The sequence below is a fragment of the Oncorhynchus mykiss genome, chromosome 4, assembly GCF_057628025.1.
Source record: "Oncorhynchus mykiss isolate SJ-2025 chromosome 4, ASM5762802v1, whole genome shotgun sequence".
Taxonomy (NCBI): domain Eukaryota; kingdom Metazoa; phylum Chordata; class Actinopteri; order Salmoniformes; family Salmonidae; genus Oncorhynchus; species Oncorhynchus mykiss.
This window is the reverse complement of record NC_143025.1, coordinates 41,778,922-41,805,202: the sequence shown is the minus strand read 5'-3', so window position 1 is coordinate 41,805,202 and position 26,281 is coordinate 41,778,922. Positions and strand designations below refer to the sequence as shown.

General features: G+C 43.1%; 3 protein-coding genes and 1 pseudogene across 7 annotated transcripts in view; 1 reads left to right on the top strand and 3 right to left on the bottom strand.

Moving 5' to 3' along the window:
• On the top strand, positions 1 to 1,576 carry LOC118945794 (interferon-induced protein with tetratricopeptide repeats 3-like; annotated as a pseudogene).
• A 486-nt stretch (positions 1,577 to 2,062) lies between these two features.
• prpf38a (pre-mRNA processing factor 38A) lies at positions 2,063 to 5,476 on the bottom strand. The gene is made up of 10 exons (XM_021599714.3): positions 5,244 to 5,476; positions 4,679 to 4,838; positions 4,373 to 4,494; positions 4,193 to 4,278; positions 3,993 to 4,103; positions 3,766 to 3,875; positions 3,062 to 3,088; positions 2,753 to 2,838; positions 2,527 to 2,575; positions 2,063 to 2,341 (listed from the first exon to the last, which is right to left on the bottom strand). The coding sequence occupies exons 1-10, from the start codon at positions 5,371 to 5,373 to the stop codon at positions 2,296 to 2,298; spliced, it is 927 nt and encodes a 308-aa protein (XP_021455389.1). The 5' UTR covers positions 5,374 to 5,476; the 3' UTR covers positions 2,063 to 2,295.
• A 4,157-nt stretch (positions 5,477 to 9,633) lies between these two features.
• mpl (MPL proto-oncogene, thrombopoietin receptor) lies at positions 9,634 to 15,349 on the bottom strand. Of its 2 annotated transcripts, none has more exons than XM_021599712.3 (12): positions 14,739 to 15,349; positions 14,060 to 14,180; positions 13,742 to 13,917; positions 13,367 to 13,518; positions 12,894 to 13,059; positions 12,681 to 12,792; positions 12,394 to 12,554; positions 11,977 to 12,119; positions 11,626 to 11,785; positions 11,458 to 11,536; positions 11,252 to 11,339; positions 9,634 to 11,077 (listed from the first exon to the last, which is right to left on the bottom strand). In XM_021599712.3, exons 1-12 carry the CDS (start codon positions 14,839 to 14,841, stop codon positions 10,577 to 10,579), a joined length of 1,962 nt encoding a protein of 653 aa, XP_021455387.3. In that variant the 5' UTR covers positions 14,842 to 15,349; the 3' UTR covers positions 9,634 to 10,576. The 2 variants fall into 2 exon arrangements, with proteins under 2 accessions (XP_021455387.3, XP_090088172.1); XM_090232046.1 differs by having other exon boundaries at positions 12,394 to 12,497; positions 14,739 to 15,012.
• A 3,752-nt stretch (positions 15,350 to 19,101) lies between these two features.
• The window catches only part of tie1 (tyrosine kinase with immunoglobulin-like and EGF-like domains 1), a 28,899-nt gene continuing 21,719 nt past the window's right edge, over positions 19,102 to 26,281 (bottom strand). For all 4 annotated transcript variants that reach the window (XM_036968778.2, XM_036968777.2, XM_090232044.1 and 1 more), the window contains 4 exons: positions 24,053 to 24,093; positions 23,549 to 23,645; positions 23,325 to 23,424; positions 19,102 to 21,308 (listed from right to left, as the gene is read on the bottom strand). In XM_036968778.2, the coding sequence (XP_036824673.1) occupies positions 21,237 to 21,308; positions 23,325 to 23,424; positions 23,549 to 23,645; positions 24,053 to 24,093 (310 nt within the window). In that variant the 3' untranslated portion in view covers positions 19,102 to 21,236. The remainder of the gene's footprint in view (positions 21,309 to 23,324; positions 23,425 to 23,548; positions 23,646 to 24,052; positions 24,094 to 26,281) is intronic.

The window sequence follows — 26,281 nt, the reverse complement described above, 5'->3', positions numbered from 1 at the left end:
ATGAAGTAAGTACAAACATGTATGCACTCACTCCTGTAAGTCACTCTGGATAAGAGTCTCTGCTAAAATGTTAACATAGTTTAATGCTGTTCATTTCCATGAAACGGAATTACGCTGCAACTACAATTTTTCACTTTGAAATGTATGCCAAACAAAAACCATTGCTTTTTATAGTTTAACAAACCATACAACTCTATGCACAATGTCTACTTTGAACAATAAAATAAACATTTACTGGAAAAACTATGCTGATGCACTTTTTTTGTAAAATTACAGTAAAATCTTCCTCAGATGTATTCGGTTGCCAAACATTATCTGCACATTTCTTCCTGTAAATGTGTTTTTGTAAAGTTTTCAGGTGGAACTTTTTCAAAGTCATCCTTGTTCATAGTTGTATGAGTTGTTACATTTTGAAATCAATGGTTTTTGTTTGGTATATATTTTAAAGTGAAACATCCCGAGTCTCAATGTAATTACGTTACCATGGAATTGCCCTGTTCAAACCCTTGTTTTAACCAGCCCTACTCAGACAGCCCCGAGGACTAAACTGGAGTGTCACTTCACCTGGGGGCTGGAGGTCAGCAGATACAAGCTGCTCAGTATCAGAGATCACCTGGAGGACATTGGCAGCGACGAGAGCTACCCGTGGCTGGGCCAGAAGTACAAAATGTGGGCTTATGTGCTCCACTAACATGGCCCTGCAGTGCCTCAGTAATAAGACAGAGGAGGCCTTTCACCAAAACAGTCCTTTAGACACAATGGGTCCTTGGCTGCTGGTCCTCTATGGAAACCTAGCCTGGCTTCACTATCACCTGGATAAACCTGGCAGAGAGCCAGGGGTATGTGACAAAGGTCGAGGCACTGCTACGGGATTACCCCTCACCGTCCCAGGGAGAACTGCAGACAACTTGTATGTAGCAAGTGTTTACCTGTTAAAGACTTGGCAGGAGTGGCCAGGTGAGAAGAGAGGAAGCACAATGGCTAGCGAAGCAAATTTTAAAGAAGCCTGTCAGCTGCTATAATGGTATTAGACCCTTACTTTGCTTTTACAGTCAATATTTCTTCACATGATGATGAGATTGACCTTGCACACAAGGCTCTGGAAAGACATCCAAATGTGCGTTACCTGAAAAATGCGGCTTGCAAAGTCCTACAAACAGAAAATAAATTCAGGAGGTAGATGGTCTAAGGGTGACAGTGAGGCAGAGCTTGATCAACAAAGCCATCAGTCTCTATATGGATGTGGTCTTACTCTACCCAGAGACGTCAATTAAGGTCAAACTGGAGCTTGCAAGCATCTCCGCAAAATCAAGAATTGACAAGAGGGAATTAGCCAATCAGATCTATGAGGAATTACTCGCCAGCGTACAGGAACCATCCATACAGTTGCTCTACAACCAATACGCTACATACCTGTATTCCTCCATTAAGGATTACAATGGATCAATTGATTATTACAAGAAGGCAGCAGAAATACCAAATTCTAATATGGTAGAAAGAGTCTAAAATTGTTGAGGAAGATAAGAGGGGGGGGGGGGTAAGATGTGCAGAAATCCAGGAATTTCTTGCTAAATAATGGGACATTTTTATTGTGGGTCCACATAACGGAGCATGTGACTAACCTTGTGAAACTGTCCTATTATCATCATCATCATCTCCTGTCTTGGGAGTGTAATCCTGTGTCATTTGTATAGATAAAAACGGAACAGAGTCTTTGGTCGCTGCCGGGTTACTGTTAAGCAATTTGTGACAAATGTTCTGTCAAAAGCACATAAAATAAGTTATTTGTATAAATGTGGCTAACACTTTCAGGGTGCAACTCATACCACAAACAAATCACACATTCAAAACGAGGACATCGTTATATGCATTGATGACAGACATCCATAATAATATGCAACTATGTCCCAACTTCTGTAGTGAGACGCATCACATTACAATAATGGTTTTGGTAAAACTAATATAATTGGGATTAACAACCATTGTTACCATGGTCCCTAACCTGCTTGGCCAGAAAATGCATACAAGGAGACTGTGCAGACATGACATTCTCAGTCTTATGTTCAAACCACCAAGCAACTTTATTCACTGATACATAGGGTTGTGGACAATTCTATATGAGCTGCAGATTTTAGAAATAAAATTGAAATGGATTCTTTCTGCTACATGGTCTGAAAATATCATAAAATGCAATTACTTTCTAAAACAAAATACAAGGGATTCCGTACAAATTTGGCCACATTAATGTCCAAGTCAGAAAAGGGAACTATCAAAGAGAACAAAATACAAAGTGGATCACACGTTTCCTCTTCGACTCTTCTTGTGGCTCTTTTTTGAACTCCTTGAATAGAGATGAAGAAAGACAAAAGTTGGTGATATATTCACTAAAACGTCTCCCGCTCTCATTTGACGGTATTCAGACAGTTCAACTACACCATGAACACAGAGCAGCTTTTTTTTTTTTGTTTTTATATATTGGAGATCCTAGAATAGTGGTGAGGATCTTTCTCTTCTTTCATCACTCACCTCTCTGGGGTTTTGGAGTGACTGCGATGCCTGTGGCTTCTGTGATGCCCTGGGACAAAATGGAGACAGCTCGAGGTCAGACTGGGCAGGGGGAACGATTGTTCCAAACATCTTAAAGTCTAATGAGTACAGCTGAAAATATGTCACACGACACAAATATAAACACTGGTTTGACTTTTTAAATCTTGTGCGTTGCAGGACGGTATGGTAGCCATCGCTATGATACCTGGGGACTTTGAGCGGTGACGTCTCTCTCGGGAGCGGTGGCGACGGGGGCTTTTGCTGCGGTGACGTTCTCGCCTGGGGGATGGGCTGTTGTGCAAAGGGGAGACAAGCAATGCACGCGGCATTCATACAGGGCACCGTTTGCAAATAACATGGACCCTAGTGAATTAAGTCTCAGTTCGTGTATAATTTAAAACACTTCCAAGTAGGCTCTGTGTTATTATATTCAATACCATCCGTTTGGAATTCAAACAAAGGAAAATATGAAATCCAGCAGAGAAGAATCCAAGCAGAAAACATGGCTACATACCTTCGTCTCTTAGGTGATCTGCTCCTCCTAGACGGAATAAAAAGGATGCACAATCTTTAGTGTCTTGAGGATGTTATAGGAAATTACTACGAACTAGGAAGCTTTCAAGACACCTATTGGTGTATGTCGGCACCTAAACTGAACCATAAGAGAAGGGGGGGGCATGCAGGTTTGCCCCCACACTTTTGATCTTAAATCACCACCTACTAATTCATCAACATGGAATGTTTGACATATTGAAGAGTCCATGCCTCAAAAGGGGATGCAACTCAATATTAGGAAGGTGTTCCGAATGTTTTGTACACTCAGTGAAAAGCACAACTTCGGATTTCTCCCCGGTCTAAAAAAAACAAAAAGTTATTAAACATTTGGAAGTTTTTACAGAGCTTCTCTTCTCTCCATTTTTGGTCATGCAGTGCGGTTCACAAAGTGATTGTGGTCCCCGTTATGGAAGTTATTAACTTTACCCAAGAAATCTAAAAATGACATTAGTTGTCACAAAAGATTTGTTATTTTCAGAAAGGAGAAAGAAAATTCGCTTTTATTTTTTTAAAGGAAGTGATTTGTAACGTTGGAATCGATTTTATGACTGACGCATGCTAGAATTGGATCGGTTTGGGGTCTCGCGGATCGACACACTCATATCTTAAACATTCATTACATCCCTACTATAAACTGAGATACATGCATGGCTGGTTAGTTACCGTCTGGGTGAACGACTGCTGCGTCTGTAGCGTGGAGAGGGCGAGCGGCGAGGCCGATCGTTGTCTCGGTAACTCCGTCTGTGGGGCTCTGGGGTCTGAACTCTCTCTGTCTGTAGACATTTGAACAGACAGACATGGACAGTGAAACAGAATTCATCCACCCACTTACACTAGTGTAAGTTTATGCAGTTTATTGGCAGATAGGGGGATAAAGTTAAGACTACTACCTTCTCCTCTTCCTCATCTTCCTCTTCGCTGGTCTCCACCTCATCCAGGTCTTCTTCCAGGGCACTGATGCGTGTGTCTAACAGCTCCGCCTCCTCAAGAACCTGCCTTTTCTGTAGTCCAACACACACACACACACAAAATCAGTGATCTAGGTCAGTGAAACAACGCACGTGAGCACGTACACGGGTAGAAGACTTACCTGAAGCCTGGGAAGGATTATGTCACACATTCTCTCAGAGTGTAGCAGTTCATCAATAAACTCATCGACGTGTTGCAGCTCAAACTCTGAAACAGAGGGTGAGAGGAGAAAGTGCCATTTACCTCAAAAGTAGGCAATTTTGCATTGTATAATCACTCCACGATACACGTAAACACTCACCCCCATTTCGGTTCTGACTCTTGATTTTTCTGTAGTCGTTGTACAGTGGTTCCAGGTATTTGTAGCAATCCACTGATGTCCCAGTCAACCTCATGTACATGGCGCCAAGCAAGCGGACATATCTATGGTGTGGAAACCATCACAGTGAGGTTGCCACAATGGGTGTGTAAGGTATTTAGGTTCCGATTTTTTTTTTTATCACATTTGTCAAGCTGGGAGTTAGAAGATAGTGATAAATGAGAAGTTTTAAACACTAAATACAGAAATGCTTCTTATACTACAACCTGCCCGAAAGCCAAAACTTACTTGAAATCCTCGTTTTTGATAAATTCTACAATGATGTCTTTCTCTGGCTGGATCTGCAGCATCTTCAGAGTGAGACACAGGAACGGTGTAGGTTTGATATTTCCGCCATAAACTCCACCGACAAACTTCAGCGCCATGGCTTTGTCAACGACAAGCTCAGCTGTTGATCAGAGAGAAACCAGTGAGAAGAAATAATCAATATGTACCAGGCATAGTTCGCTAGCTATTACTTCTGATGTGCACAAACCTCAATTGAGAGTAACAAATCAAATGTAACAGGGTAAAATTGACTAGATGCTAACTAGCGCACTTTCTGTTTACATTTGTGGTATTTGTATTTCAAGCTAACTAGCATTAGCTAGTTAAGACCATAGAGATTGTTAGAGGACTCATCTTATATCTGTGTTATTATTGCGTCTATGGGCAGTGCCAGTGAGGCTACATCCCCACCCGGTTCACTACTTTGACTACTTTAAAATGGTGGAAGCACTCAATGGCGCGGCCCATGCTAAAAAGTCATTTTGGCCACACAGGGCCTCTATCATTCTCTATGGCCACAACTCACCCGTCAGTCCAAAGCATTCTTCTTTCCAGTATTTTGATTCATAGATTCGAGTACGAATAATTTTCTCTACCAAGTATTGTGGATTTGTTCCATGTATACTGTTGGCATCTTTAACCGTCCTATTTGCCATCTTCACAGCTCAAAACGGAATGAAAATGTTTTCCTGTGCGAAACGAATTCGCATTTTTACAGTATATCTTCCGGTGCAACAATTTACACTTCCGGGGCAGATTGTGAAGGCGTTCATTGGATGAAACTTTTCTGTCACATGCCAAACACGCAATTTTCTCGTGTAAGGTGTTACACGTGTTAAGGATAACTATTTTTTTTAAAGTTTATTTAACTAGGCAAGTCAGTTAAGAACAAATTCTTATTTACAATGATGGCCTACCCGTTAAGAACAAATTCTTATTTACAATGACGGCCTACCCCGGACGACGCTGGGCCAATTATGCGCCGCCCTATGGGATTCCAAATCACGGCCGGATGCGATACGGCCTGGAATCAAACCAGGGACTGTAGTGATGTCTCTTGCACTGAGATGCAGTGCCTTAGACCGCTGCGCCACTCGGGAGCCCTGTGGCTACATTATATGTGCATCTTCATTTAGCTCTATTATTTGCCCTGTCTTTTATTTTTTTTAAACTGCTTGGAATTTGATCAATTTAGCCGTTTACTCAGATATGAGTTCCTGTCGCTTTGTGAGGAAGGCAGCTAGCTAGTTAGCACATATTGACAATAGTATTTTCTGGCCGAGGAAGTTTGTTAAAAGCCCTGACGCTATCTTTCATATCAGCGAAAAATTATATAAATTCAGCAAAAAAAAAGAAACTTTTTCAGGACACTGTCTTTCAAAGATAATTCGTAAAAATCCAAATAACTTCACATATCTTCATTGTAAAACTTTTAAACACTGTTTCCCATGTTTGTTCAATAAAGTATAAACAATTAATGAATATGCGCATGTGGAACGGTCGTTAAGATACTAACAGCTTACAAACGGTAGGCAATTAAGGTTACAGTTATGAAAATTTAGGACACTAAGGCCTTTCTACTGACTCTGAAAAACACCAAAAGAAAGATGCCCAGGGTCCCTGCTCATCTGCATGAACATGACTTAGGCATGTTGCAAGGAGGCATGAGGACTGCAGATGTGGCCAGGGCTACAGGGAGACAGTGAGGACAGCTGATCGTCCTCGCAGTGGCAAACCACTTGTAACAACACCTGCATAGGATCAGTACATCCGAACATCACACCTGCGGGACAGGTACAGGATGGCAACAAAAACTGCCCGAGTTACACCAGTAGGCCTATTGTAAGGCAGGTCCCCACCAGACATCACCGGCAACAATGTCGCCTATGGGCACAAACCCACCATCGCTGGACCAGACAGACTGGCAAACAGTGCTCTTCACTGACAAGTCACAGTTTTGTCTGTGGAACTTGTTCAGTTTACGTCTCAGTTGTTGAATCTTGTTATGTTCATACAAATATTTACATATGTTAAATTTGCTGAAAATCAACACAGTTGACAGTGAGAGGATGTTTCTTTTTTTGCTGAGTTTATATACACTAAACTAACTCAATATTAGGAAGGTGTTCTTAATGTTTTGTACACTTAGTGTATATGACCATTTTATAAATGGTAAACTTGCATGTATTGTATTTTGGAACTCCGCTCCCCCCACCACCCCAAGATGAATGGTTTTGACCACGCTTCACTGCTTTTGATTGGTGCAGCTAGAAATCACAAGTGTTTATCCTGTATTATAAACTGGGTGGTTTTACATATCATTTGCGGCGTGCATCATGAGCAAAGTCATTGTAGCCTATGATTTGACTTCCCCTAGCTGTGAGAACCATGCCATGAGCACAGGCTGACTTATCACTGCTATAGCACAGCTGAATAGCCTGCCAGCAGCCTACCGAAGGTGGCACCGTGTCCATTACAATGTAGAACAACGCGACACTAATCCAAATCGTTCAATAATTAGACTATCCATATTGATTTTTCTATATCTATGGCGGATTCAGAGCTGCAATTTATGAAATATGCCAGGACTTTGGCTATAACAATAGATGGCAAAGTCAAAGATACTGGTTTCCCCTATCCATCTGGTGAACATTTCACAAATTGCTTATGACAAATCCAGCTCCAGAACCAACTATAGCCAGCTGGCTAATCTTTTGAATAAGGTGTAGCAACAACAGATAACATTAGCTGAATAAGGTTAGCATGCTAGCTATATACAGTGCCTTGCGAAAGTATTCGGCCCCCTTGAACTTTGCGACCTTTTGCCACATTTCAGGCTTCAAACATAAAGATATAAAACTGATTGCATGGCTGTGAGCTGGAATTTATGCACCTGTCAGCAACGGGTGTGGCTGAAATAGCCAAATCCACTAATTTGAAGAGGTGTCCACATACTTTTTTTTGTATATATAGTGTATCAGTCAGTGTAAGTCCTGATCGGGTCTCCTCCTTCAGAAACTGACCAGAAGGCAACCGCTGACCACACTGCAGCCCTATTGGAAAAGAGTTTCAGTAACCCCGCCCTCAAGAAGTAGACCACTGGCTGAGACTCTGTCTCGACTCTGTAAGGATAGGAGAATGTCTTTTTATTTTGGTTGTAACCATCGTTGACCCCAAGTGGGAGATGCCGATGATAGATATCAAGACAGAGGATTATGCCCATTCCATATTTGTCTCATTATTTCTACTCTACACATTTCTTGGACCCATTGCAATAGAATTACACATCATTGACTTGAATGGGGATGCTTGCTCTAGTCATTCCATTTCTATGACTGACCCTGTGTTCCACTCCTTAGCTGGAATTGCTGTGGACCAGGAAGCATGTACAACCTGTTTGATTGGCCAAAGAGGCGCCACGTCCACCACCACATGAGGGCGCTGTTCTACTGGTGTGTCCAAGCTCGCAATCACCTCTACCTTCATTACATATGCATTTGTACTTATTAAGGAGCTTACTAATGAGCTTCTGACAGGTCTTCAACTTTATCTCTAGAAAGGTAGGCCTTTTTTTGTCATTTTATTATCCATCCCAAGGGGTGCACATCTCAGGTCCTTGCGTTCCAGTCCTTCTGTTTGTTTTTCTTCCTGCCTCTTAATTGATCAGTTAATGTCATCGATTAGAACCATGGATTGGAAAGGTCTGCCAGTGATACTGTGAAGTGTTTTATTTGGCAGTACCTATCGGTGAGTGGTGTGTCTGTCTCTGACCGCTGTCCCTCTCCCGTCCTCCACAGGATTGGTGGGTATCATGTGATGGAGGCCCTGGATGAGAAGTTCTCTTCCTCTTACATCAAAGCCATCAGGTAAGATAAACCCCATTGGCCCACAGAGCTGTCAATTGGTTCCCATTGGCCCAGAGAGCTGTCGATCTATGTGAAATCGATGTGTGTTCGGTGTGCATTGGTGTAGGAGCAGCTCTTCCTGAGGGCGGTCATCGCTGAGTTCAGGCAGCTGTGACTGGAGGCGGTCACCTTCCAACAGGTATAGACCCTACTGAGGTCAACATTGACTTACTACAGCTCTTGCTCAACACACATCTTTCCCTCTTTTACCTGCATTGTGAATTTTTCCAGAGATTCCCTTATCTAAAGTCCTCCACCCTCCCTCTAGGTGTTAGTGCAGCACCAGGCGTTGTGTCGTGTGGAGGGCTTGCAGCCCATCAGTGTGTCCAAGGGTCTAGCCGTGTGTCAGCACCCGAGGGCGTGTTGTCTGCTGCTGCTGGAGGCCAGCCATCTAGACGTACTACAGAGGGTCAGACTCGACGTCAGCCAGGACGACGTGCTCTACGCACGCAAGGCCGACAGAGAGACCACCAGGGGTCCAGGCAGGGGTCCACCCTGTGTTTTCTGACAAGGTTGGTCCTAACATAACAACAACAAAACATCTCAGTTCAGGAGAGCTGCAGTATCACCAGGTTTCAGTTGCAGTCAAGCATTAAACTGTAAGTATATCAGTTCCTGAGCCAGATAGGGAAAGGAAACTGGCTCTATCAGCACTATCTCTGTCAATTGATCAATGTATTGTTTTGTGAGAACCAAGATCCCTCTCTCACACTGAAACTCTCCATGTCAACTGTTGGACCACATAGTCCCATGCCTGCCCTTGACCATAGCCAATACTACTGTACCACTCAGGACTGGGAACATGAATCCCACAGACACCCCTTACTGTGTCAATGAATCTGACCAAGGTGATATGGTGGCTCTTTTAGAGGCTCACAGTTTGGTTTGATGCTGTCTTCTGAGAGGCAGAGGTTGTTTTTTTAAGGACAAGGATCCTCTGTTTTTAATATTTATTTTACAAATGCTTTTCAATGTTGTCATTGTTGTCAGCACCATTCGTTTTTGGAAGCATTTGAAAGGGAAACGGCATCGTATTTTATTATGGAATTCTGTTCTAATCCAAGCACACAAGAGATCATGACATACTTGGTTTTGTGTGTGTTTGCTGAAAATTACCCTTGTCACAAACTATTGGAAGGATATTTAGATCTGGCTAACTCATTGTGTTGATGGGAGAACTAGAGGTCCTCATCAGAGTTAGCCATTTAACTTTCCTCATTTATCCTTATTCAAACATTTTAATGTTGCTCTTGTTTGTTTTATGATTTTCTGTATTATTTTTTTGTTTGAATATACAAATGTCATAAAGATATTTAACAATACTTGCAGGTTTACTTTTCCATTCTTCATGTACATTACTTGAACACGTTACTCGCACAGGTATGGCTTTCCAGACATGGCTAGAATGAAGAAAGCATTGTTTGTAGGGTGAAAAGATAACGATAGACATATACTGTACAGCCAGGCGTAAGACAAGCAAAATAGCTACATATTTAGAGTATGTCCAAGGAAAATATCAAAGTCCCTCTCGGTTCATCCAGATTTGGGTACACCTGGCATGTTATCCCACAAATCCCAAACTAAATCTATAATAATAGTCACACCTTTTTACAATGTACTGTACATGCTACAAATGAATGACATATTCAATGACCTGTTTTATTAGTGATGTAATGGATATTGTGTTGATGTTTTGTAACTGTCCATTCTGAAGCCCCTTTTATATCCACAAGCACACTTGAGCTGTGTCTTACATTTTTCCTAGGCACGTAAAGATATTTCATCCAGCATTGTGCAAAGTTGAATATCCTAAATACATCCTTGTTTTGAGAATAGCACATTTGATATTTAAAGCCTCCCCCTTGTATTTTGTACTTGGTTTCATCTATTTTTCCCCATGTCTTTTTCATGAATTTGTGTGCCCTTGTTGTGTTGTGCTGTGCCAGAGTGCCAATCAGGCATTTGTGTTTGCTGAGCTTGTGTCCTCCAGGTTGACATAGACCCTGCTGCCCTGGGGGGCGCACTGCTGCCCTGGATAGTCCAGTCTCTTAATGGGGTGCTCGGCCAGCAGTAGGTAGGAGTGGTTGAGGATGTCCGTGGTACTGGAGGATGATGGGAAGCTGGAGGACCTAGTAAAGGAGCAGTGACACCTCACCTGGAGCACCTCCTCTCCCCCCACCCACAGGCTCTGAGACTCCGCCCCCACCTCCCCATCGTACACGTACTCGTTCCCTCCGAGACGGGGGATGACGTCATCCGTGGTCAGGGTCACGTAGTCCGGACTGACCTCCAGGACCAGGGTAGGCAGGCTCTCCTCCTCCCCGCCTGAAGTGCCTTGCTCTGGGGAGAGTAGTAAAGGAAGCATCCCTCTGCCTGGAGCCTCCCTCTCAGACATGATCTCCACGACACAAGCTGGGGTCTCCTCTGAACACTGCTTGATGTTGAAGGGAGGGTCCTATGGAGGTCACACAGGAGCGTACAGACATACTCAGATCCAATGGTTTCCAATGCGTGCGCACAACGATAAACTAAATGTGCATATTGAACACATTTCATTGTTAAAACTTGACCCTTTCAATTGATCTAGGTCCGTTAATCCACGGTGTACTGTAATGAATTACGTTTTTACCCAAGTCTGTCCGTTGATATCTGTCAGGAAGCCGTGGAGTACTTTGTCAAGGTTTGGGACTGGTGGCCACAGATACTGTTTGAGCTTACTGGTGGAAGAAGATAACATGTTTCAGCACACATGTCCATGAATAGGGTGGTAAGAATACATTCATGGTAAAAACAGATTTTTTGTTATGAAACAAAATGTTAAAAAATGCATTTTACCTGAGATACCTGTAGAACATGGAGATAAAGACGACTGATCCAACGAGCATCATGAGAGGGATGCAGGAGATGAGGGCACCTGTTGAGTTACATTAAAGAATTCTAGAAGAGTTTGAAAAGGAGGATATCTCCAGAAGTTAAACATAATAAGTGATTGTTTTACTGTACCTATGTCTGAGGGCGTGTCCACAGTGAGTCGGGGTGACCAGTCGCTCCAGTAGCCAGCATAGACTGACCCGTTGGGTCTGGCTCTGACCTGGATATAGTACTGAACTCCAGTCTGAATGTCTAGACAGGTACTGGTCTCTGGGCCCGGCAGGATCACCAGCTGGGGAGAGAGGACAACACACAATTGCACCCAGTTATTGGTGGGTGATTGGTATGTGTACTGTACTGCATAAATACAAACTCGTGACAAAACATGTCGTTCTCTGTTTACATGCCATATGGACAGAGGCAGGGTTCTACCACACAACAGAATGAAGTAAACAGAAGAAGATAATTTAGATAATACTGTACCTTCCAGACAGTCTCCTCTCGAGGCTGGTAGCGGTGCTGGTACATCAGGTGGACAGACAGGGCCAATAAGGGTGTGTCCCATTTCAGACACAGCCTGCCCTTCTCCCATTGTCCCCTCAGCCTCCCAGGAGGGGCTGTTTGAACTGACCGCAACATAAGGAGAGGAGAGAGAGACATAACAGGAGTTTTGCAGAGATGATTAGTGCATGTACAGCAATACAGAGTGCACTGTCTGTTACAGATGACTATCAATATCTTACTTCATTGTCAGCAATACAGCAAGAGGCATGCTAGACTCGACCACTTTCAATTTTTTTACTCAATGGAAACGTAGAATACCAGGTAGACGGTAGCCTCCTTTTTTAATGAAGGGAGGATTTCACAGCTGCCAGTTGGTATTTTATCAGTGTGACTCACTGCTGTTGTTGAGTCTGAAAGGCTCAGTGTAGAAGGTCCGCCTGGGAGTAGCAGGACCAGCGCTGAGTTTGACCCGTATCTCACTGGACTCTGCTCCATGGAAACTGCAATGGTAGGAGATGTTCTCATTCTGCATACACTCTCTCCAGCCCTCACCTTCACTGCAGAGAATACACAACAAGAGAGGTTAAATAGCCAATGATCATGTTTTGGCTGTAAAACTACATTTAGATTACTTTGAGGAGGGCTTTGCATTAAGCTCTTTGGAGAAATTAATTTGTAAATACCTGGGTCCCAGCTTGTAGTATATGGTGTAGGTATCATCTCTGTAGGCCTGCCCATTCCATTGGCAGGTGATGTTTTGCAGGTCAGAAGTGTGGCACAACAATGAGATATCAGCTGGGGAAAAATTATAGTAAAACTCCATCACCTAACTCAGTCATGTAAAGTGACCATATTTACTTTCTCTACACCACATTTACAGCAACACTACCACAGACCTGCACTCTGAGGAACCATGGCAGTTTTGGGGACCGACCAGTCGCTCCAATGACCACTGGTCTCTTTCTCGCTGTAGCCGTTGGGTTTGACCCTCAGCTGGACGCTGACCACCTCCCCTGGCGCCAGAGAGACCAGGCTGTGGATTTGGGACCTCAATGGCTTTATCTGGGGACAGGGAGGGTACAGATATCATAGGAGTTCTACACCAGCATGGGGTTTGGGTGATGATGACTTTCTGACACAAATGGATGCCCTGTAGCCAACCATCAAGTTGAGTAGACAAACTAATAGTGAATGTCCCAGTCATGCTAGATTTTTTTTTTTTTTACCAGCCGTTCATCTGTCTTTTTCCCCTTGCAGCTAATCTGACTGGTTGAATTGGTGTTGATTTCGTGTTTCACGGGTTCAATTGGTGTTGATTTCGTGTTTCACGGGTTCAATTGGTGATGTTCTCGAGTTTCAGTAGGCCTACCAGTTCAGTTCTCTCCCTCAGGCTCTGGGAGGAGTAACGTATCCCATATTGCATGTTGTTCTCCCACTCTCTGGGTGTGTGCCACTCCACCTGGATCTGCCCAGTCTGCCCTGTCGGGTGAAGGGATACATTCACAGGGGGGTCCAGGAGAACTGAGGAGAGGCGGAGGAGAAATAAGAGAGAAGAAAGAATGAAGCAGAAAGGATATGCCATTACTGGGAAGTAAGAACTTTAGATTTCAAACGACTAAAATTTGCATTCTCTCTCTCTCTCTCTCTCTCTCTCTCTCTCTCTCTCTCTCTCTCTCTCGCTCTCTTTCACTCTCACGCTCTCTCGCGCTCTCTCGCTCTCTCTCTCTCTCGCTCTCTCTCTCACCCTGGTCCTCGACGCTGACCGTGCGTGCGTATAGTGTGTAGTTGGAGCTGCCCTCCATCACTCTGATGTGTGTGAAGGTGAACAGGAAAACCTCAGAGGGAGGGAAGGAGCAGACATGGAGGACTGTCCCCTCCTCTGTCCTCTGGAGAATCAGATTACACCTCTTCTCCTCCCGACTGAACAGACAGAGAGAATATGACTGGCATCGGTGACTGGCAGAATGGAGTGTAGTGTCAGGTTCACTTCTACTGTTAGTGTATTTCATTTCTTGCTGAAATTATTGTTGTTTTGTGAATGACCAGAATACACTGAGCATACTCATCGTTACTATAGACGAAGTCATAAGACTTGTTGTCTGGCATCTCCCAGAAACAGGTGAAGTCATACTGTGTCCTGGTAAAACACTTTGGATTTGCATCATCCGCCAACAGCAGAACATCTGTTATGGAGTGTAGTACATACCGATAGGATGGGTTTCATGAAATATACCGTGTCATAAAAATGATGCGTATAATGTATAACACTTAGTATAACACGTTAACATAGAATTCCCCAGGTCGTTAAAGGAAAATACTACTCAAAAAAACAATCATTTGGTATTTGTTTCATTAGTCCACTGTTGATAAAGTACCAAAACGTTTTGCATGTCAGCGATCAAGTTTTCAAAATGTAGAACTTTCAAAAATACAGAAAGTGTCACAGTATGATACGTTTTTCTGTGGCTTACTGTGACACTTTCTGTATTCTGAAAGTTCTATATTTCCTTTAGTCTACCGATGCACTTGTTTGTGAACATGTCATATCAGTGCTTAACAGACGAATTGGCATAAATCCTCAGCAGAGAACAAGGGACAGCTGTGAGAGGATCGACATTATTGCCTTGATTTGGGTAGCTTTGACAGTGACACTATTTCAGATATTGTACATACTGGTGGACAGTTTACTATTGTTATCGGATTTTGTTGTTTAAGATAAAACAGGTGCTCCAATGTCATACCTTTCTTTGACAGATGAGGGACAGCCCCATCCCTGGTCCCCTGCCCCAGAACATCCACCCAGCATAATATGGTCCAGAGCCAGACGCAGAGATTGAGATCCATGACATTTACATCCAGACAGGTATGTCTAACCTACCCCATCACTATCCATTAACTTCTATGTCCGAGAGTGTCAGTGGGTTGTGTGTCAACACAGCATTGTGGTCTGGGGGTTAGTAATGAGGGGAGGCCCTATCTGACAGGTCCTCATGCTACAGGAAGTGTGTGTTGTGTGGATTGAGCCAGTCCGGCACCCAGAAGGGGGTGAAAGAGAGGTTGGCCTCTGACACACATTGTAAACTTAGTTGATATTTTTCACACACTCAATACATACCTCTCTTACACTATAAGCCATTATGGCTACTCTAAACTCTCTCACCAAACATCTCAGATGAAATGGAAATCTTTGAACATGTCATCCTTTATTCAGAGTCTGCAGAAAAAGTCAGTTATATGACACATACAGTGCCTTCAGAAAGTATTCATACCCCTTGACTTATTCACATTTTGTTGTGTTACAGCATGAATTCAAAATGGGTCAAATTCATTTTTTTCTCACCCATCTACACACAATACACCGTAATGACGAAGTGAAAATATGTTTTTAGAAGTGTGTGCAAATGTATTGAAAATGAAATACAGAAATATCTAATTAACATAAGTATTCACAACCCTGAGTCAATACTTTGTAGAAGCACCTGTGGCACAGATTACAGCTGTCTTTCTCTGTAAGTATCTAAGAGCTTTCCACACATTATTATTTTCAAAAATTTTCAGGTCTTGCGATAGATTTTTAAGTAGATTTAAATCAAATGTTAACTTGGCCACTCAGGAATATTCACTGACTACTTGTTAAGCAACTCCGGTGTCTGGTGGAAGGTTTACCTCTTGAATTTTGCCTGTGCTTAGCTCCATTCTGTTTCTTTTTTATCCTGAAAAACTCCCCAGTCCTTAATGATTACAAGCATACCGATAACATGATGCAGCCACCAATACGCTTGAAAACATTGAAAGCGTTACTTAGTAATGTGTTGTATTGGATTTGCCCCAAACATAAAACTTTGTATTCAGGCCCTTAAAGTTAATTGGTTACCCACATTTGTTTCATTATTACTTTAGTGCCTTGTTGCAAACAGGATGCATGTTTTTTTAAACTATTTTTATACTGTACAGGCTTCCTTCTTTTCACTCTGTCATTTAGGTTAGTATTGTGGAGTATCTACAGTGTTGTTGAGCCATCCTCAGTTTTCTCCTATCACAGCCGTTAAACTTTGTGACTATTTTAATGTCACCATTGGCTTCATGGTGAAATCCCTGAGCAGGAACTGAGTTAGGAAGGAGGTCTGTAACTTTGTAGACCCTTGGTGTACTGATACATCATCTATTGTGTAATTAATCATTTCACCATGCTCAAAGGGATATTCAATGTTATAAACATTTTTTTTATCTACCAATAGCTGCCCTTCTTTGCGAAGATTTGGAAAACCTCCCTGGTCTTTGTGGTTGAATCTGTACCTGTGTTCGAATACTCATACTAACCGCAATAACCCTACTATTTGTGAAGTAAATTGAGTATGTAGTATGCTTGTTGGTCCTAGTATGGATATAGTTAGTATGCCAGAAGTTCCCGGATGTCGTACTACATTCGCCTAAATACAAGCAGTGGACAGTTAGGCCCATAATGCAATTCTTCCGAATATGGGCGTGGCTTCATAACTTTTTCAGATTTGAAGAAAATGGTGGAAAACATACAGCCGAAGTCCGACGAGAGTGGATACAAATTCATTGCTAACTAATTATGACACATGTTAAGAAAATGTTGAGCAATGTAATAAAGTAATGACTTTTCAAATAAGTTACGTTACATGTCATGCTGGCTGACAATTTGTTGGCTACTAATACATCGATCTTGCCAGTATATTAACTATATGCTAACATTCGGGTGCGTTCGTAAATTCACTTTGGCTATCTACTCCGGTTTCAGAGCACTTTCGTCTGAGTGCGCCAGAGCGCAAAATAACTGCTGAATTTATGCATGCTCAACACCTGTTGAATATGTCCGGTGTCAGTAAAAAAGCATAATTAAATGGTTGCCAACAGCTCAGTTACAGTCACCAACGCTCTTGATAACATGAAAACAGCCTAACCGGCTATACTAGGGCGGGTAAAATGGTCAGTCTGAGGTGTTCTCTCGCTAGCCAACATTAGCCAGTTAGCTTGGGTGCTTGACCGCCGTTGTGAGGTCCTACTCCTCGGCCAGAGCGTCCAGTGTGAGCTCTGAATGCTCCAAGAGCGAAACACTCTGAATTTACGAATGGACAAGCTGACAACGCTCTGAATTTACGAACGCCCAGAGCGCACTCTGGCACTCCAGATTGAATTTACGAAATATACTCAAAGTTGTAAAATGTCTAGCTAGTAATTTGTCATGCTAGCAAGAGGTTGCATAGCAACAGCATCAACTTCTGGTAGACAGACATAGCGCTAGTACACTCAACTGAAAGGATACCGGTTGTTAACACTATACTAAAATGAACTAATAGTATATAGTATGTTGTATATTCTCATCCCGTCTGTAGTATACAGTATGTTAGTATGGGTATTCGAACAAAGCTTGTGTTTGAAATTCACTGCTTAACTGAGGAGCCTTGCAGATAATTGTATGTGTGGGGTACAAAGATGAGGAAGTCATTCCAAAATCATGTTAAACACTATTATTGCACACAGAGTGAGTCCATGCAACATGTTATGTGACTTCTTAAGCACATTTGTACTCCTGAACGTATTTAGGCTTGCCATAACAGACAGGTTGAATACTTACTGACTCAAGACATTTCAACTTTTCATTTTTTATTCATTTGTATACATTTCTAAAAACATAATTCCACTTTGACATTATGGGCTATTGTGTGTAGGCCAGTGACACAAAATCTCTATGTAATCCATTTCAAATTCAGGTTGTAAGATAACAAAATGTGGAAAAAAGTCAAGGAGTGTGAATACATTCTGAAGGCACTGTGTCAACACATTGTGACCACAATTCAGCAACTATCTCTTCCAACGAATCTATTTGTCAGTTGACCGGAGACAGCTAGGTCCATAGGACCAGCTGGAGCATTGCCTCAAAGAGGACCGCAGACAGGGATGATAGACAGGGGTGCTTCTATAGAAGTTGCATCCTTTTTCAGTTCCTATTTCCTGGTAGAAGGGCTGAAATCTTAAATCGCTCGAAAGGGGCATCTGTGTCGATAGTAGGATACAGCTGTGCGTTTCTCCTGTGTGCACTGTCTCTTAGGTCCAGTTTATGTTATAGTGTTTTTGGTTTGACTATCCTTGTGGGGACAGAAGTCCTAAGAACAGTAAAACAAGGAAAATTCGTGCTGACATTTTGAAGGGCCCTACAAGGAAAAAGGCTATTTTAGGTTTACAGTTAGGGTTAGAATGGCAAAGGTATCGTTTTAGCACTACCCACAGAGTTAAACTACAATGCTCTGGTTCAATGTGCCAGTAAATCAGCACAATCTACCTTTTCATTATTTTTTTTACTGACTCCATCTTGGATAATGTTTTCTGTGCCAATGGAGAGCAATGTAGAATATGGCGAACTTAGCAAACTATGCATTTGTGGTAAGTACATGGGAGCCGCCATCTTTAAGCACATTCACCGTTAGGGTTAGGAGTTAGGTTCAGGGTGAAGGTGAGGTTTGAATGGGAATCAATTGTTTGGTAAAACAAGCGTGTGTGTGTGTCTGTCTGTGTGTGTGTGACCGTCTACGGTATGTGTGTGTGTGTTCTGCTGTCAGGAAGCTCAAGTCAGCGGGGCCCTGCGTGTCAGTCCTCAGTGCTTTGCCTGTCAGCAGGAGGAAATACATTGACAGATCAGCTCCCTGCAGCAGGGAAGAGGCCAGGCCCTGTGTGTGTGTGTTGGTGTCGGTGTATGTCCTAAAAGATCAGCTCTCTGCACCAGGGAAGAGGCCAGGGCCCTGTCAACCTCAGACCTCCCCGGGCAGAGCCTGGGCTGCGGTTTAGCCCTGACACCAAACACACTGACATTCAGAGGGACAATAGTAAGCCAATAGTGTGCCCCCACTCTCCACCATGAGTAAAAACAACACTTTATTCTACCTTACTTCAGGACTCTGAGAAACAGTGGCAATAGGGGCATAGTTGATGGGTTAGATCTAGTCTCGCATTGGCATACCTCCAAAATCACGTCATTGTCACAAAACCGGGTTCCCGGCAATGCTAGGTTAGATCCAACAGGGGGGGGGGAATGAAAGAGTAAAATGTACTACTTTAGATTCAAAGCTCAAGTTATTTATGTGCCTCAGTCCAGTCAGTCACCACTGAGAGGTTTTATTAAAGAAAACTGAAAACAAAACCTTTTCTCACAGAGTAGTTCCAGTAGATACACCATCCAAAGGGATACAGGTAGCATACAGTATGTCACAAAGGTAAACAAATTGTCTGTATAGAAGATTTATACTACACTTTTACAAGAGGATGATATAATTCGATAAGGACACGTTAAGGAACAAATACAGTACAGGAGGTACATACTTATGTAAAGCAAGCGATACAGGGGAGAGTGGGGTAAGTTGAGCCACCCTTGTTTCTAGGGAACAATACACAAAATGAATCATTTTTGACCTAATATTTAGGAAGAGGTCATCATTTCACGGAGTCTGTGAAGGAAGAAACCACATGGGGGGAAAAATGATAAGCAAGTTAGGTAAAAAAAAAAAGTCAAATACATTTATTGTGTTAGAGATTTCATGATGCTTTTATCTAAACCAAAGTAGATCATTTTAAGATTGTTCTATGCATCAGTTGGGGTTTCTAGATTTTTTACATTTTTTTATATTTAACCTTTAATTAACTAGATAAGCCAGTTTAGAACAAATTATTATTTACAAGGTCGGCCTACCCCGGTCAAACCTTAACCCCGACGACACTGGGCCAATTGTGCACCGCCCTACAGGAGCTTCAATATGAGTGTCACGTTCTGACCTTTATTTCCTTTGTTTTGTATTTATTTAGTATGGTCAGGGCGTGAGTTGGGTGGGCAGTCTATGTTTTGGGGTATTTCTATGTTTCGGCCTAGTATGGTTCTTAATCAGAGGTAGGTGTCATTAGTTGTCTCTGATTGAGAATCATACTTAGGTAGCCTGGGTTTCACTGTGTGTTTGTGGGTGATTGTTCCTGTCTCTGTGTTTGCACCAGATAGGGCTGTTTTGAGTTTTCCCATTTCTTGTTTTGTTAGTTATTTCATGTATAGTTGTCTTTATTAAAAACATGAATAACCACCACGCTGCATTTTGGTCCGCCTCTCCTTCAGATGAAGAAAACCGTTACAATGAGGGCCTAAACCGAGCATGAAAGTGCATCCTTGTAGCTGTGTGGGCTAATATAGTCAAAATGTTTGCCTTGGGTTAAGTTGAGCCAATGGCAAGTTGAGCAAATTCAAGTGTTTTCTTTCCAGGCATAATGCATGGCATTATCACTGGGATATGAGGTGACGACAGGGCCTATGTTAAAAGTGTCAAAAACGAGAATAAAGTGTTTGTTCGGTATTAAGCCTGTGTTAAAATATGCTTGATGATTTAAAAAATGTAGTGGTAATAGTTCATTCAGTACAGAGGTAGGTGGCACCAAGAGCCTACTTTTTTTGCTCACGCTATGTTTTCAAAACTAATGTTTACATGCATATTTATTATTTCCAGGGATACACAACATCCGGAAATATATGTAGATATCGTTGATGGAAAGATACTATATTTCCCTTAACGGAGTGATAATGAATGTAAAAAAGTGTTCAACTTACCCCACTCTCCCCTAAAACAAAACAAGAAATAAGTGAATAGACAAGTGCAACATTGTTTTTTTTCTCCCCCAGTCGGATCCATCTCAGAATGGACGGCTAACTACACGTGTGAGCATATGTCCACAGAAAAAGTCCTCTCTCCGTTTTGATGAAGGGCTTGTAAGTTCATTGAGCACCCGTCAGACTCTGGCAGTGTAATAGCATGTGACGCCGGCAATGTAGTATCATGTCATGGAGCATCTTCCTTGTCCATCCTGTCCTTCAAACAAGGACCACAACGTGTCCCAAGACTAGTGTCACATTTCCCAAACACGCCCAAAGGCAACCCTCAGCCCCACCCGCCAACCCACCTGGCAGGGTTGTTAAGCACGTCATGCAGCCCCTCATTCTTCTATACTTTCCTTCAGAAAGGACTGCAGTGTCCAGTTCCACATCTCCCTTCCCAGCCCCCATAAGACCTCCACAGTGTCCTTTCACAGTCCTCCCTCTTTACCCTTGTGGTCCAGGTGGATCGTCTGCTACTCCATCGGTCCCCACGTTGGGCAGCAGCTGGGGGGCGGCAGTAACGCAGGGCTGAGCCACGGGGCCTCTCCTGTGGGCTACGAGACCTGCCGGGGGCTGTGGGGGCTGGTAGTCAGGCCTCCTCGGCCGTGGCGTCTATCCCGGCGTAGGTGAAGTTCTCGAAGAGCGCCATGTTCACGTAGGCCTGGGGAGGGAGGTTAGGAGAAACAATGGTAGTTAGATGGAACACTTTCTTCTACGAGTGTACTAAAAGGGTTCTTCAGTTGTCCCCATAGGAGCACCCTTTTTGGTTCCAGGTAGAACCTTTTTTGGTTTCAGGTAGAACCCTCTGTGGAAAGGGCTGGACAGTACATGGAACCAAAAAGGGTTCAACCTCGAACCAAAACTAGTTCTTCAAAGAGTTCTCCTATGGGGACAGCCAAATAACCTTTTAAGGTTTTAGATAGCACCTTTTTTTCTAATTGTGTATAGTCATGGCCAAAAGTTTGGAGAATGACATAAATATTAATTTCCACAAAGTCTGCTGCTTCAGTGTCTTTAGATACTTTTGTCAGATGTTACTATGGAATACTGAAATATAATTACAAGCATTTCATAAGTGTCAAAGGCTTTTATTGACAATTACAAAGTTGATGCAAAGAGTCAATATTTGCAGTGTTGACCCTTCTTTTTCAAGACCTCTGCAATCCGCCCTGGAATGCTGTCAATTAACTTCTGGGCCACATCCTGACTGATGGCAGCCCATTCTTGCATAATCAATGCTCGGAGTTTGTCAGAATTTGTGGGTTTTTGTTTGTCCACCCGCCTCTTGAGGATTGACCACAAGTTCTCAATGGGATTAAGGTCTGGGGAGTTTCCTGGCCATGGACCCAAAATTGTGATATTTTGTTCCCTGAGCCACTTAGTTATCACTTTTGCCTTATGGCAAGGTGCTCCATCATGCTGGAAACTGTTCCTGGATGGTTGGGAGAAGTTCCTCTCTGAGGACATGTTGGTACCATTCTTTATTCATGGCTGTGTTCTTAGGCAAGATTGTGAGTGAGCCCACCCCCTTGGCTGAGAAGCAACCCCACGCATAAATGGTCTCAGGATGCTTTACTGTTGGCATGACACAGGAATGATGGTAGTGCTCACCTTGTCTTCTCCAGGACAAGCTTTTTTCCGGATGCACCAAACAATCGGAAAGGGGATTCATCAGAGAAAATGACTTCACCCCAGTCCTCAGCAGTCCAATCCCTGAACCTTTTGCAGAAAGGTTTTTCCTGGAGAGAAGTGGCTTCTTTGCTGCCCTTCTTGACACCAGGCCATCCTCCAAAATTCTTCACCTCACTGTGCATGTAGATGCACTCACACCTTCCTCCTGCCATTCCTGAGCAAGCTCTATACTGGTGGTGCCCTGATCCCGCAGATGAATCAACATTAGGAGACGGTCCTGGCGCTTGCTGGACTTTCTTGGGTGCCCTGAAGCCTTTTTCACAACAATTGAACCGCTCTCCTTGAAGTTCTTGATGATCCGATAAATGGTTGATTTAGGTGCAATCTTACTGGCAGTAATATCCTTGACTGTGAAGCCCTTTTTGTGTAAAGCAATGATGACGGCACGTGTTTCCTTGCAGGTAACCATGATTGACAGAGGAAGAACAATGATTCCAAGCACCACCCTCCTTTTGAAGCTTCCAGTCTGTTATTTGAACTCAATCAGCATGATAGAGTGATCTCCAGCCTTGTCCTCATCAACACTCACACCTGTGTTAGCGAGAGAATCACTGACATGATTTCAGATGGTCCTTTTGTGGCCGGGCTGAAATGAAGTGGAAATGTTTTTTGGGGGATTCAGTTCATTTGCATGGCAAAGAGGGACTTTGCAATTGATTGCAATTCATCTGATCACTCTTCATAACATTCTAGAGTATATGCAAATTGCCATCATACAAACTGAGGCAGCAGAATTTGGGAAAATTAATATGTGTGTCATTCTCAACTTTTGGCCACGACTGTAGAATGATTTAGAGAACTAGGGTGAGGAATGCAATTTGAAGAGGAATTCTATCTAACTAGGACCCTCTCAGCCAACTCCTGAAAGACAACACAAACAGGTCTGGAACCAGGTTACCTCTGTGCCCTATGGGATAGATCAGGGAATTGCTAGCTTATTGAAAATATGAGTCCTAAGTGAAACTGTAGGTGAATGTCTCCTTACCTTCCTGGCCTCCTGCATCCTGTTGAGCTGTACAGAGATCTGAGAGAAAGGAGGTCTCTCATGCGGCCGGTCTCTCCAGCACTGCCTCATTAACTCATACCTGAAAAAAATAAACAATGAACCAGCTATAACGGTGCACGCAAACAGTATACACATATACACACCCCCTCCCTCCCTCTCTCTCACACACAAACACACAGGTCCAAGCACAGGTCATCACTTACACTTCGTCGTCACAGTTCCTGGGCTGTTCCATCCTGTAGCTCTGAGGGAGTTTCTCATAGAGCTCAGCACAGGTCATCCCACAGTAAGGAGTACCACCTGATACACAAAGAGAGAACAGGGGGAACGGGTCACTTTTACGTTGATACAATGACACAGAGAAAGGAGTTGATTGACTCATCTTTGTCTTAGTCATTCTTTGTCATGGTCATGATTGTCATCATCATCATCATCAGGCGGGCATGCAAAGTAGATGTTTCCTTTCATGTGATACAGTATATTTCCCAGAGTGAGGGGGGATGCCCAGCTGACTCTCTGTGCATGCCTACTCTGTTAACTCTCAGCTGGGGAACCTTCCCCCTCTCTCTCTGGTGTGAAAGCTGTGGGGGAACTGGTTATATATTTTCTCACTGTGACAACCCACATTGCTAGGAATATGGACTATTACTATTCCTCATTTAATAATATGTACAACATTCGCACAGCATCACTATACGTCAACTTACCTAAACTCACTATCTCCCATAGAAGTACACCGAAAGACCACCTGAGAAAAAGAAAGAGGGAGTGGAAAGAGAGGGAAAATATAGGAAGAGAATGAGGAAGAGCTAAGTGATATTGAACAGTTAGTGGCCTTGTAATTCAATTATTTATATATGTTAATGACATATTTTTACATTAGCTTGAGAATGCAACTGACTGATACCGAATAATTTTGTAATAGCACGAAATGTAAACGCATCCTAGTAAAAGCAGAGGACTTTAGAGCAGCCTCACAACTGTAAAAGCAGAGAGAGAAACAACAAGTACTCTTCACTATCTGTACAGAGCCACCATCTGACTATGTGATTGTCAACTAACAAGACAATGTAGCCAACTCACTGCAAGTTAATCAGTTAACTGCCAGTCACTCTGTACAAATACAATGATGAACCCATTGACTCAGCTTGAGGTAAACAATCTCTTCTGCTCTCCCTCTATCGCTTGCTCTCTTTCTCTCTCTCTCTCTCGCTCTACCTTTCTCTAGAACATAAACACAGAGTAGCGGTCTGGTTATCTTTGTTTATATTCTGTGGTGTGTCACCAAATTAGTGCCTTTGCTCTCTTCAACACAAGGCTCAACACACACACACACACACACACACACACACACACACACAGTGCTGCAGCTAGCTTGTTAACAACATGTTTACTAGTTGTGAATGGTTTGTCCTCTGACAAATCAACTGTAAATTTCGGTGTTCCTCAAGGTTCCGTTTTAGGACCACTATTGTTTTCACTATATATTTTACCTGTTGGGGATGTTATTCGAAAACATAATGTTAACTTTCACTGCTATGCGGATGACACACAGCTGTACATTTCAATGAAACATGGTGAAGCCCCAAAATTGCCCTTGCTAGAAGCATGTGTTTCAGACATAAGGAAGTGGATGGCTGCAAACTTTCTACTTTTAAACTCAGACAAAACAGAGATGCTTGTTCTAGGTCCCAAGAAACAAAGAGATCTTCTGTTGAATCTGACAATTAATCTTAATGGTTGTACAGTCGTGTCAAATAAAACTGTGAAGGACCTCGGCGTTACTCTGGACCCTGATCTCTCTTTTGAAGAACATATCAAGACCATTTCAAGGACAGCTTTTTTCCATCTACGTAACATTGCAAAAATCAGAAACTTTCTGTCCAAAAATGATGCAGAAAAATTAATCCATCCAGTTAGACTACTGCAATGCTCTACTTTCCGGCTACCCGGATAAAGCACTAAATAAACTTCAGATAGTGCTAAATACGGCTGCTAGAATCCTGACTAGAACCAAAAAATTTGATCATATTACTCCAGTGCTAGCCTCTCTACACTGGCTTCCTGTCAAAGCAAGGGCTGATTTGATTGAGTGTAGTCTGGCCCAGGAGTGGGAAGGTGAACGGAAAGGCTCTGGAGCAACGAACCGCCCTTGCTGTCTCTGCCTGGCCGGTTCCCCTCTTTCCACTGGGATTCTCTGCCTCTAACCCTATTACAGGGGCTGAGTCACTGGCTTACTGGGGCTCTCTCATGCCGTCCCTGGAGGGGGTGCGTCACCTGAGTGGGTTGATTCACTGATGTGGTCATCCTGTCTGGGTTGGCGCCACCCCCCCTTGGGTTGTGCCGTGGCGGAGGTCTTTGTGGGCTATACTCAGCCTTGTCTCAGGATGGTAAGTTGGTGGTTGAAGATATCCCTCTAGTGGTGTGGGGGCTGTGCTTTGGCAAAGTGGGTGGGGTTATATCCTTCCTGTTTGGCCCTGTCCGGGGGTGTCCTCGGATGGGGCCACTGTGTCTCCTGACCCATCCTGTCTCAGCCTCCAGTATTTATGCTGCAGTATTTTATGTGTCGGGGGGCTAGTGTCAGTTTGTTATATCTGGAGTACTTCTCCTGTCCTATTCGGTGTCCTGTGTGAATCTAAGTGTGCGTTCTCTAATTCTCTCCTTCTCTCTTTCTTTCTCTCTCTCGGAGGACCTGAGCCCTAGGACCATGCCCCAGGACTACCTGACATGATGACTCCTTGCTGTCCCCAGTCCACCTGGCCGTGCTGCTGCTCCAGTTTCAACTGTTCTGCCTTATTATTATTCGACCATGCTGGTCATTTATGAACATTTGAACATCTTGGCCATGTTCTGTTATAATCTCCACCCGGCACAGCCAGAAGAGAACTGGCCATCCCACATATGCTCTCTCTAATTCTCTCTTTCTTTCTCTCTCT

Excerpts from the sequence above, each read along its gene's own strand:
- prpf38a (XM_021599714.3), bottom strand. The coding sequence starts at position 5,373 with ATGGCAAATAGGACGGTTAAAGATGCCAACAGTATACATGGAACAAAT. Across the intron at positions 4,279-4,372 it reads GAGTCAGAACCGAAATGGGG|AGTTTGAGCTGCAACACGTC; the intron begins GTGAGTGTTTAC and ends CCTCTGTTTCAG. Across the intron at positions 2,839-3,061 it reads AGATCACCTAAGAGACGAAG|CCCATCCCCCAGGCGAGAAC; the intron begins GTATGTAGCCAT and ends TTTGCACAACAG.
- mpl (XM_021599712.3), bottom strand. The coding sequence starts at position 14,841 with ATGGATCTCAATCTCTGCGTCTGGCTCTGGACCATATTATGCTGGGTG. Across the intron at positions 13,918-14,059 it reads TTCGTCTATAGTAACGATGA|TCGGGAGGAGAAGAGGTGTA; the intron begins GTATGCTCAGTG and ends CTGTCTGTTCAG. Across the intron at positions 13,060-13,366 it reads TGAGGGAGAGAACTGAACTG|ATAAAGCCATTGAGGTCCCA; the intron begins GTAGGCCTACTG and ends CCCTGTCCCCAG.